Here is a 12,217-nt window from a genome sequence, read left to right on the forward strand (position 1 = left end):
ATTAATTACTTTTAACGATAAAAAAATTTAAATGAACTAATGCCATTCAGTTTTCTTAAATTTGTGGAGAAAAATAACACCGTGTATTACTTTTTTTTATCTAGTCTACTATAGTCTATATAGCCATCAGCATCAGATTTATAGTAACTACGCTAGCGCTACGGCGGATCACAAGTAATACACACGCACCAACATAATTGACTGCTACTAACAAAATACTTCCTTTCAGCTTTGCTGTAACGTACGCAATGATGGCTTAACGCCCCTTTCGCAATAGTACTGAAAGAGACGAAAAAGGCTACCTTAAGCAAGTTGTCACATTAATAGTTAGAAGTTATGCTAGACCAACTGCCTAGACTGTAGCTAGTCAGAAGTTATAAAATACTGTCATATTATAAAATCTAATTTACCTAAGGTACCACATTTCTATCAATGATTAATAACTAACCTAACGTGGATCGGTATAATTTATGTCACATAGTTATGTTATATGTATATTAAGAAAGAAACAACAAATGGTACTTCAGAGTTATGCTCTAACACACTCAAAAAGGTTTGTGTAAATATAGACACTGCTGTGTCGCACGGCTCTTTCTTGTAACTTTGCCATTTTCATAGTTAGCGTTGTTTTACTATAAAAAACATTGACATTGAAACTAAAGCAGACAACAGAAGAGTCACAGAATGTATCGGTTAATAATCGGATTCTTAAGTATGTTGTTGTTCTTTCATTATATAATTCTTAGATAACTCACCTATCTAATTCACAGGGGAATGTGAACTTAGGAACATCTTTCAGCTCATCCTCTGTTCTGAGTCCTTCGGGATATTTTCTGATGATATATGGCTCCCGTGGTTCCTGTGAAGGGTCCCCAGGTGACACTTCACAAAACAATTCGAACAGCCGCGCTGTGTCTCTGAAATACAAAGAGAAAAGCCCATCAGTGCACTGTTTTAATTCAATCTCTTTCTGAAAAAACAATTTTTAAGAATAGACTTCTGCTTTAAGAGGTTCATCATCATTCTCTTGCCCTTGTCTCATTCACTTGGGGTCGGCAGAGCATGTCTTTCTCTTCCATACCTCTCTGTCACCTGTCATCTCATCATTCACTAAATCTCTCCAAGGGGCCTCTACGTGTTGGATTGATATCACCACACAAGCCTATTAAAAGACTGGGATTTATACACCCAGGAAATCCAAAAAAACAAGAAGTAAAAGTAAATTTAATTACTTAAACTGTTTATTCCTTAGATGTTTTGCCAATCAACTAATGAAGTTGTTATAAACAAATATTTACATACTTCTTTTGTTTAGTTAATATTCCTAATTAAAATCTAATTGTTAAATAGCTAGTTACCTTCATAGTTCAACATTACAATAATTGTATTAATCTGGAAAACAAAAACTTGCATGCTTTTTAACAAGCTTTTATTAGGTCGACCTGTATGTAACTATGTAATGGAATCTAAGGTAACTAATTTAACCATCTTTCAAGGATCGTAGCGTCATGAAAATTGGCAGCTGTATGTAGTTCTGATGACAATACAATAATATGGTACTGTCGAACTGATCTGATGATGGAGACAGGAGGTGGCCATAGAAACTCTGTGATGAAACAACGCAACCTAATTGTGTTAGGGGTTTTTAGAATCGTCTCGATGAGTATTAGTTGTCTGTTGTAACAAAAGTACAGTCAGCGATAAAAGCTTGTACCAAAAATTAAATATTTGCCAATAACTTATCACATAAAGGTTACAGTTCACACACAAGGTCTGAGGTAGCATAAGCAAAATATCAATCCTCCCAGCCCTCACATTGCAACGCCTGTTTTGGATGAATGGAAAACCCTTATGATTGGTTAAAATGGTTAAAGCTAGTTTTAAAGAGAAAGTTTTATTTTTACTACCACACTCTCCCAGTATTGGATATGACGCCGTAAGATTGTGAACCCGCTAGTTTACAATCTAAAGTAGGTTAGGTTAGTTTATAATCTTCAGTGATGAGACTAAATTATCTGCCATTCACTTTCCAGACTGTCCACCTTATTCATAAGTTCATAGCACTTAGCAACCTCTTATTTAATAAAAATATTATGGCTTGGAAAATATAAGAAACAACTCTTGAATAGGCATTTATATAAACATCCTGTTATTGAAAGAAACCAAGAAAGATCAGCGAAGGCTGATCTTGGAAAGTTTGTGATAAATGAGTAAGTGAATACACATTCAAGATTACAATGCACATTTAAAAAAACGAAGGATTCAGCTGCCCTTTCTTTTCGTTTCCATACAGGTTATTTGAACAGGTATGATAATAAAGGTGACACTCATTTTTCACTTCAGTCAGCAATATTAGTATTGTAATGTGATACATGCCTTAAACAATAGCATAACAGCATGAATTTAGGAAGTAGGCGTATGGCTTGTTTACGTTCGAGATACTACGATATCAACAAGCGAACGAGTGTCACCAACGGAAACGACAACACTCGAGTGATATTAAATAGGAAATATGTATCTTTGCGCTGTGAACCGGAACCTTTAAGCATAATAAATCATATCTCACGCGGCTGCTGACGAACCGTCACCATTTATACAGATAACAGGGAAGGAAATGAAACAATTACCTTAGCCTGGAACCCATTTCTCGACGTGGTACTCTTCAAATTTTGACCGAATTAAGCGTTTCACTGTACATTGTGTATGCTTACGAGTATAAAGATCTAACGATTATGAGATATCACAGGCCATAGAACACTAAATACGACGGGGAACTGGCATTTTTTTAAGTTTTTTTTAACTGTTACGAAAGACTGTATTGAGTCACCATGGTTCAAAGAGACAGGCGAACACTGCACAGCATTTACAGCAACATACATCACAAATTGAGTACCAAAGAGAAACTCACGATTTTTTTCGCAAATGTCATGTCGGATGGCGTTTAGAAATCCAATAGGATTTTTAGATTGATCAACGTACCGAGAGTTCATTGGTTATTTTGCTGTCAGAAGTTGGATGACATCATGATGACATTGACATGTAAATTAAAATGTTGCCTTACTATAAAAAAGATTAAGGCTTGGTATACATCAAAGAGTAGTATAATATATGTGACAGTATACACATACCAAATACATACACAGAAAAATGTGTGTGGCACATGAATCTAGTATTTTAACTGGATCAGGCGTGAGGGGTGGGGGGACAAGACCGAACGGGATAGTCTTATGTATCTTTCAGTAGGTGTAGCAGAGAAAGCGCTATTATTGTTTGTCCTTGTGTCTCACATTTTTTTTATTCCCCACCATATAATATTTGTGTTTTTCAACGTCAGGAACGTAACGATAATTTTAAGTTACGTTGTTTAAGTGTAAATAAACGGTGACATAAAATGTTATTTTATTTCATTTTAAACATTAGTATCTGAATACCTACCAATTTTTAAAATATTACATGTTGAAATTAGGACATTCTAGACCAAAGATAATAGATAGTATAGAGGGTTATTGTCATAGTAAATTTTGTAGTAACAGTAAAACTGCCATCTATCGACACACGATTAAAGCCCATCACAGACGGAGTGATAATACAGACAGGGTGTAATCGTTAAGTGTAGCCAGGCGATAATTCCGTAAATATAACAGACATCAGAAAACTTCAAATTGATATCGAAAGTGCGTTACCCAATGATTAAAATTACATACACACACAAAAAGTTATTAATGTATATCGGCAGATACCGTAAGCGTAAGATAAGTAGGTACGGCATCTTACAATATCTTTTACGTACTATTTGACAGAGTCCACACACGAAGGTGTAATATATATTTTGGTATCTTACGATATATTATCGCAAGGCAGTTTTATTATCTTTCACGCGGTGCACTTGCTTATGTTTCAATTTGGTTAATGAACGATTTCACGGTGTATAATTGGCAGTGAACGCTGATAATTGGATCCTCAAAATCTGGTCATAATGTGTATCTGGTAGTTTTCGGAACAGAATCTGGTCATAATTATGCGTATCTGGTAATTTGCGTATCTGGTCATGTGCGTATCTGGTAATTACGAAATGCACATCTGGTCATCCGCGTATAAGGTAATTTGCGTTTCTGGCACTATGCGTCTGAACGATAACAACAAATACCTACCAAAAACAAAAGAAATGTTTAACCTTTTCGACGCCGTGTCAAACACAAAAGCTGTTACGCTGACGCCACGTCACCGAAGTGTCAAAACTGAAATTGAACTTATGCATATGCACGTAGGTCTATGTTGCTCTGTGGTCTGAGACCGATTAATCGGTCATTGGCGTCCAAAGGGTTAAATGACAAATACAGCAAACGTGATTTTTTTTTGCAGGTTTTTGCGTTAGGTACGGAACCCTTCGTGCCCGAGTCCGACTCACACTTGGCCGGTTGTTATTCGCAATTATTGTCTATCATTTATAGAACACGTTTAAAATAAAAACATTAAAAAAATTAAGATTTAGGACTCATTTAGACGGCGCGCGAACACGCATGCGATTTTAGAGTTAGACCAAGAAAAGTCTGCAGCGATTTTGATAGCCCCCGCAGTGCAAGTGTTATTTACACGTCATAAATTCATAGAGTCGTCGTAAAATCGTCCCAAATGGAGAGGAGACCAAAAAGTGGTAGTTACCTACGGACAATACAACTTGTAACAGCAATTATATTTGTAAGGGCTTATATAATATAATAGTTATGTACAGTCGACGTCAAACATATATTTTTCTACTCCAGCACTTAAATGTGTCAATTAAATGACTGACAGTGATATCTAAAGCAATGTCATTTGAATGCTTTGTCTATAGGCTCATAAGATGACTGCTAGCAGTCATCTTATGAGTATAATACAACTGCTTTATTTTTTTTAAAGATACAAGTTCCGATCATCTTGATTGAAAGAGGTATGTTTTCATTTACAATAATAACTCTTTTTTTTTTAAATAATAACTCAATTTTTTTTAAATAATAGCTCTTTTTTTTAATAATAACTTTTTTTTTAATAATAACTCTTTTTTTTAATAATAACTCTTTTTTTTTAATAATAACTCGTTTTTTTTTTTTTTGTTTTTTTTTTTTTTTTGCTGCAGCTGTCATAGAAAAAGTAATGTATGCAACAGCTCATAATTGGTTCTTAAAATTCTCGGGTCTTTTTTTACAAAACTCGACTACGTCTCGTTTTGTAACTTCGACCCTTGAATTTTAAGAACCCTTATTATATCACTGTTGCATAAACTACTATTACTCTTTTACACCTTTGTGTCCTTTGTACATATATCTTTGACGTCGACTGTACCTACCATGAAACGCAAGAAATAAACTAACTGAATACCTGTGATGTACCTGAATAGTGAGTAGGTACTCACTGAAAGAAGAAAACAGATTCAAGTAATAATTAATTAGGTATATTGTAGTTATAAAAAAAACATACAAAACATACACAGAGTAATTTTTTTTTGATAATTTAAATTTTTGAATAATTTTCATATTTTTACAAAATCACAACTACAACAGAAACCTACACGACACGGACACACTAATAATTAGGTAAGGCCATTGTGGCGAAGGCAGGCGATGATCTAATAATGTTCTTCACGGGTTTCATAAACATGGTAGTCCATCAACGATGCTAGGAACGAAATAGGCGAATAAGGTTTTGAGTCTGGCGAGTTTGAGTTTTGTTGCGTTAACTTTCGTTGCGGTTCATTACATTATTGAAATTAAAGAATAAGTGAATTGGTAGCCTTAGCCTGGACATTATGGAACTGATTGTTTAGTTATATAGGTACCTGGCGAGTGTACCGCATTGCCATAAGAGACGATCTTAAGACAACTTTGTCACTGAACAAAGAAAACTGGAACGGCACGAGGTGACATGGTTACGGAACAGCGCAATTTAATAGCGGCGACGACGCCGCCGACGTCGGTAACGGCGTTTGCGAGTGCACTTGCACTGATGGCGTCGTCTTCGTCTTCGACACCTATCGCACGGATCATTAGCCGCAGTTTGTTCATAAATTTTTAAGCTCTCTTCCTCTCTCGGAGCCAGTCTACGATGTCTATCATCTTCACGCCGAGGGGCCCTCAAGCGCTTTATTATATCGCCAAGCTTCGTCCTATTTCCGCAGTTTCGCAGACATTGGACCACCGCCTGGCCGATCGGAGTAATTAGCTGTTCCAAGTCTTCCAATTCGGGTTTAAGATCAACACCAGGCAACTCGGGGCTCGTAGACCTCGTAACCGCCTGCTCAGGTGACATTCTCATATCACTTATTGTTTTATTACGAAAAATTTTTATCATAGAACACCAAACATGAATTGCTATAAAAAGAAAATGACGTTTTGTGCCTCAGAATATTATGACATATTCAGAAGTTTGAATATTTGAAAATATTGTTTCTTTTTAGCCAGTAATAGGTTTAATTGAGGTTCCGACCACAGAGCCCCGATTTGTCAAGCTAGTGTGACAACTGAGACTCGCCCTCTACAGACTTCAACGATAGTCTGTTCAGAAAGAGAAGAGTCGTGGAATGTATTGGGCCCCATACATTCCACGACTCTTTTCTATCCGCACATACTCTATCGCATGCGAATTATGATTTATGATCAATTGCGGCATTTAATTGAGAAGTTTGTACCTATAGGTAATAAAAGACGCGCGTTATCCTTGTTTGTCCAATATCTTTGGTACCGACCGACCTAAGACAACCAAATTTTAACCAACAAAAAGTGACCTTAAAAAGGCCTGGTAACAAATAAATTCGACAGGGAGCGTGCATTTATATTTTCTTTAACGTGGTAAATAGGTAACATTGCTTAATAACTTTAGACAAGACGTTCATCGGATGTGACCACCTTGACGTGGCCATTGGCTACGCACACACAAAACACCAACCTTGGTTTTAAGGACATAATATCATAACATGATTAAAATCAACTAGTCCACATCTGTAGCAGTGCATCTGAGACGGCTATTTAAATGTCCCATGAGATGAGACAGACATTGACTAAAATAAAAATAGCATAAACTTAGATTAACATCAAAATAAACTTTATTATTCTTAGTTGGAATTTTCTGAGGTGATATCTTGAGCTCAAACCCCTAATCTGTTACAGAAAAGGTAATATCCTAAAAACAGAAATAAAACAAAATATATTTCCTAGTCTGTTCGAAAAGGGAAGAGTCGTGGAATGTATTGGGCCACATACATTCCACAACTATTTACTCTTCTGTTTCCGCAACAGATTATACTAATAGGGTCATGTTGTCGTACAGTGACGCAAGCAGATACTTACTGTTTGAAAAAACGCGCTCATATAGGGAATTTCCCGTAGACGCATTTGGCCGTATTGAATAGTGCGGAGTTGCGGACGCAGTGCACACCCTCCCGCTTCCCCAGACCCCGAATCCACGGTTTCCGTTTTCGAACTGTACAATTGTTACCTGACCTCCATTATAATCCATAGACTGCCGCCTTACTGTCCGGCCTTAATACCTTGCCGCCCTAGGGCCGGACCTGCAGGGCCTTAGGGCAAATCCGCTGTACTAGGTTTAGGTATAGTATGTACCTGTAAAGGGGTACCTAATGAAAATCATAGGTTCATAAACATAGGTATATTTCATTTTTAAAATAAAATTTAGCTGCCAAATATTAATACGATATAAAGAATAAAGTAAACTGTATTTCTGTACCTATCGGGTTCCTGTATCTAGTTAGTTTATTTATAGGACTGAGGTAAAAATGTAGTTATTTCCTAATACAGACATGAGACCTATTACACAAGGTATATACAATTACATCATAACACATAAACTAGTATTACAGTAACATAACAACTATAAATACATGTGTACATATCAAAATATAAATATATATAATACTTACTCGATATGCATAATAAAATGTAAGTACCAGTACTTTCAGCATATTTACCTAGTTTCAGTCATATTTATTTTATATAGAATAAGGTAAGGAGCACATATCATGTCTGTGTATGTCGAGCAACAACGGAAGGGAGGCGGAATTCGTGCTATTTCTCCTCTGCCGAAGCATAGACACAACTTATTACCTATGGTGGTGCTTGTTGTGACTCGACTCGTCAGTCAGTCAGTCTGTGACAGTCTCGTTTTAACTGTACGGATATGATGGTCGTTCTTGTCTACGTGACAGCGTGATAAAACGGTGTCCGTCACTTTCTTTCCCACGGTGTTAAACAGTGACAGTTATTTTATCACGTGGATAAAGATGGATAAAGCTATCCATAATAGGCTGGCTGATATCATTATAATATACCTACTAATACAAAATAATAAAAATATATTTGTGAAAACACAAAAAACTAGGTAGGTACCTAAAAGTAGGTACCTACATATATATTAAAATATCAGAATGTCTCATGGTAAAATATGAACAACACTACAACCAATCCGAATCAATAAAATAAAAACACATACTCGTATAAATCAAAATATACAAAACTATCTAAATCACCATGTTTAGGTATGCATTAGAACTACAATATCTTTAAACAATATTAAGTAGGTATTTTCTTTTCAGAAGGCACTTCGCTACCTACTCGCAATGCCCGCGTGATGCGAGGATGATACATAATTTATATGCCTCTAAAAAGTCACATTACAACATGTAAATAAAAATGCAATTTATTGCACAACTTTGGACCCATCTTTGGACTGAACTTTTCGTTCAAAAATTACCTTCAATAGAGTGATAAGTACATATAATTGCGAAAATAAAACGTACAGTGTTTGACAAGAGCGTGACCAGTGTTTATGTAATATATTAAGATGTGGCACAGAAATAAAAGTACTAGTTGAATAGAATGTTCTTTTGCCTACAATGCTTCGTAAAAAATAAAACACTTTTGACAGTTTCCCACCTAAAAATGAATTAAAAAAAAATGCCTCTTCCGATTCACGTTATGAGGCAGTGTTCCTCTGTACGTAGGTACCTACCCGAAAGGGCCCAAAATGTCACGAAACCAAGCTGATTGTTTATAAATAAATCGAAGCCGTTTGTAATTAAGTGGGAGAAGCGTTATATGGAGTACAAAAATTTTTACGACTTACCAGAACGAACGCGGGAAAACAAAAAAGACCTCCTCCGCAGAAACGGATACACGGAGAATAGAATAAACGGGTCTTGCAGATGTTTTCAAAAAATCCACTTCAATCAATGCGTTCTGGGTAAGTAAAACTGAAGAAAAAAGGTTTTTAAGATATCTCTAGATACAATCAGAAGGCGTTTGAATGAAAATTGTTTAAAATATCGCAGTACGGTGAACAAGCTTCTCCCTTACTAAAAACATATGGAAAAAACGCTATCGTGGGCGAAAGAAAACAAAAACTGAGATTTCAATCATATATTATTTTCCGATGAATTAATGACATAATAGGGCGTTTTCTAAAATAAATATTAAAAACCCGATTCTCCCAGATCCTGGTGTTTTTGGGTTCTTTCAACTCAGAATCACTAGCATATTCAATCCTGATGATAAAAAAAAATTGTCCCAAAATTTTGTATGAAAATTGTACATTCCACTACGTCACGTTACATACAAGTGAAACGCCTATAAAATGGTCAAAATTGATGAAGGCATTGTCGCCTTCCGCGTTCAATAGTTTCCAAAGCATAAGACTTATTGGATCCCACAAGAGAATAATGACCCTAAATGCCGAAGTCACTGTACTTCATGAAAAACTGAAAATTGCGTCGACGTTTTGGATTGGCCCTCACAATCACCCAACGCCAATTTAGTTCAAAATGTTTGGGCGTGGATGAAGTACAAATTACGAGGAAATAAACTCATCGAACGTCTTTCCCTTGCAGTTTTGGTGAAAATTTGGTCGAAATTATGCCTCAAAGATGCCAAGGTATTATTGCTAATTCATAAAATAAAGCATGAATAATGAATACCTATGTAATTATACAATACTCTAATACTCTTATATTATTCTAGTATTTGGCATGATAACTCTTTACTTTTTTCAAAGTTTTACCGGTCACGCTCTTATCGTACATAGTGTACAACCAATATGCAACCAACCGGTTCCCTTTTTAAAATAAACTTAGCTCGGTAATCACATACAATCTGCGTTCAAACACACTCTTAACTGTCCATCGGTGGGCCTTATGCCTTTTGTAATAAGGTTTACGAACTGTTAGTTAACTTAGTGGGCGATGGTAAGTACAGCCATAGAGAAATATAGTAAGACAAGAGTGCTCACTCCATACATCAGTTTTGATACCAAAAAGACTATTAATTTCAGTGTCTACATCTAGCGTCGAGTAGCGGAACTATCAGTGCTGCTACTTGACAATAGATGTAGCAGCGACCGGAAAGTCTTATGTTGTTGAGCACTGAAAATCAGCGCTGCGGTTTACCGTAGCATTACGCTGAGTGGGGGTCCTTTTTAATGTCTATCTGATATATTTATACTACCTATGTATTTAACTGGATTCTGTTTGACGTATATAAATGATTTTCTTTTTTCTTTCTATTTTTTTCTCTATGGTACAGCGTAACGATCTGTATTATAGAGACAAACCAAAGAAAGTCTGCAGCGCTAGATTAAAAGTAGTTTTTAAAAATCAGTATGCGACAACACCACAGAAAATGGATTAAATAGTCTTGATACTTGTGAAATTTCTACCATATTTACCGTCTATGAAAAAATTAAGCTGTAATACAGCTTAATTTTTATGGTAAAATAAATTTCATTCCAACAATAGATGTCACTATTAATATGTAGACATATACTAATATTGATAAATAATATTGGGAGAATGTGACATTTGGCTTCATCAAAATTAATAAGCTTTTGTAATATCCGCGACGGCGGTAAATAGGTACAGAGGGCCTACCGCGAACACCGAAGTTCTCAATATGCGAGCATCTTTCTCTTTTACTCCCATTAAGGCGTAATTAGATTGACAGAGAAATTGCCCGCAATTTGCGAACTAAAGTTTTCGGAAAAACGAAATAAACCATTAAAACAATAAACATATATTAAAAATTAATTTTAGCTTTAACTAGTAGGTACCCATGCCGTGAGCATAAGCATGGAGGTTGTGGGTTCGGGCTCAAAACCCGGCTAGTACCAAAGAGTTTCTCGAAATGTTAGAGGAAGTTCATAAGTATGCCTATACCTATTAGGTGTGTTCAATTTGCTGTGAAACCTTTGTCTAAACCAATATTATATTATCTAAGTAGGTACATATGGTGAAGTATTAAGATGTTTCATTCCACTTACCCGTCATCAACTCCAAATTTTGTAAACATTGTCGTTTTTCAGCTTGAATCGCCTCGTGCTGACTTTTTACAAGTGTAAAATTATTCGTCATGCGGAAAAGTAACTCCCGCACGCCGGTTTTGTAAGGTTTCACCATGTTTATTCCGTTCATCACAAAACACAATGAATATTTAAACGATTTTGACAAACACATACCATAGTGCATGACGTTTACTGACTGCTTAAAAAACATTGCCATATGTAGTTTTTTAATTCGATGTCAAATTATTGCGCTGCAGACTTTCTTTGGTTTGTCTCTAGCTATCCTACTAAGCAAGGTGACGCTGTCCGGCGTCCACCGGAGACCAAGGCCTAAGGCAGTGGTTCCTAACCTATTTATTTCGGTTCGGTATTTTTCGGGGGTAATAAGCTAACCTAATATAACAATACAACAAACGTACACGTTTTATTTTTTATTACCATTGGGAGGAGGGGTAAAATCAGGTTCCCTAGTTAGTCATAGGGGTGACCGGACTGAAAAGGTTAGGAACCACTGGCCTAAGGGAACACAGTTACGACGACATGATATAAGTTTCTCACTCACCAATGTTTCTTAACCTAGTTATTACTTATAGTAAATATATATAAACTTTACTAAATTATAAATACGTAGATTTTTATAAATTAATGAATATGTATGCTCAAAATACTTAAATCACAGGAACTAATTAAGCACTATAAAATTATCCACACCACAACCGGTATAACAAAAATGTTTGAAACAATAATACAATTTAAAGCCACCTTGGAACTATTGGGTAAATACAGGCTGGATTTTCTTTTTGGGTCAGTGAGGGCAGCTACCAGATCCCGTGCTGCTACGAGAAAACGGTCTAAGAAGACTTTCCCTCGATTTCAAATTAATGAAGATTACGGTAAT

General features: G+C 35.9%; 1 protein-coding gene across 3 annotated transcripts in view; it reads right to left on the reverse strand.

Moving 5' to 3' along the window:
• Positions 1–2,871, reverse strand: part of LOC134661405 (DENN domain-containing protein 1A) — a 28,054-nt gene extending 25,183 nt beyond the window's left edge. For all 3 annotated transcript variants that reach the window (XR_010097953.1, XM_063517473.1, XM_063517472.1), the window contains exons 1-2: positions 2,628–2,871; positions 756–917 (exon numbers count right to left, since the gene is read on the reverse strand). Coding sequence is in view for 2 of the 3 variants with exons in the window: in XM_063517473.1 (XP_063373543.1) it covers positions 756–917; positions 2,628–2,644 (179 nt within the window). In the remaining variant the exon portion in view is untranslated. The remainder of the gene's footprint in view (positions 1–755; positions 918–2,627) is intronic.
• Between the last annotated feature and the right edge of the window lie 9,346 nt (positions 2,872–12,217).

The sequence above is a fragment of the Cydia amplana genome, chromosome Z, assembly GCF_948474715.1.
Source record: "Cydia amplana chromosome Z, ilCydAmpl1.1, whole genome shotgun sequence".
In the NCBI taxonomy this organism is placed as follows: domain Eukaryota; kingdom Metazoa; phylum Arthropoda; class Insecta; order Lepidoptera; family Tortricidae; genus Cydia; species Cydia amplana.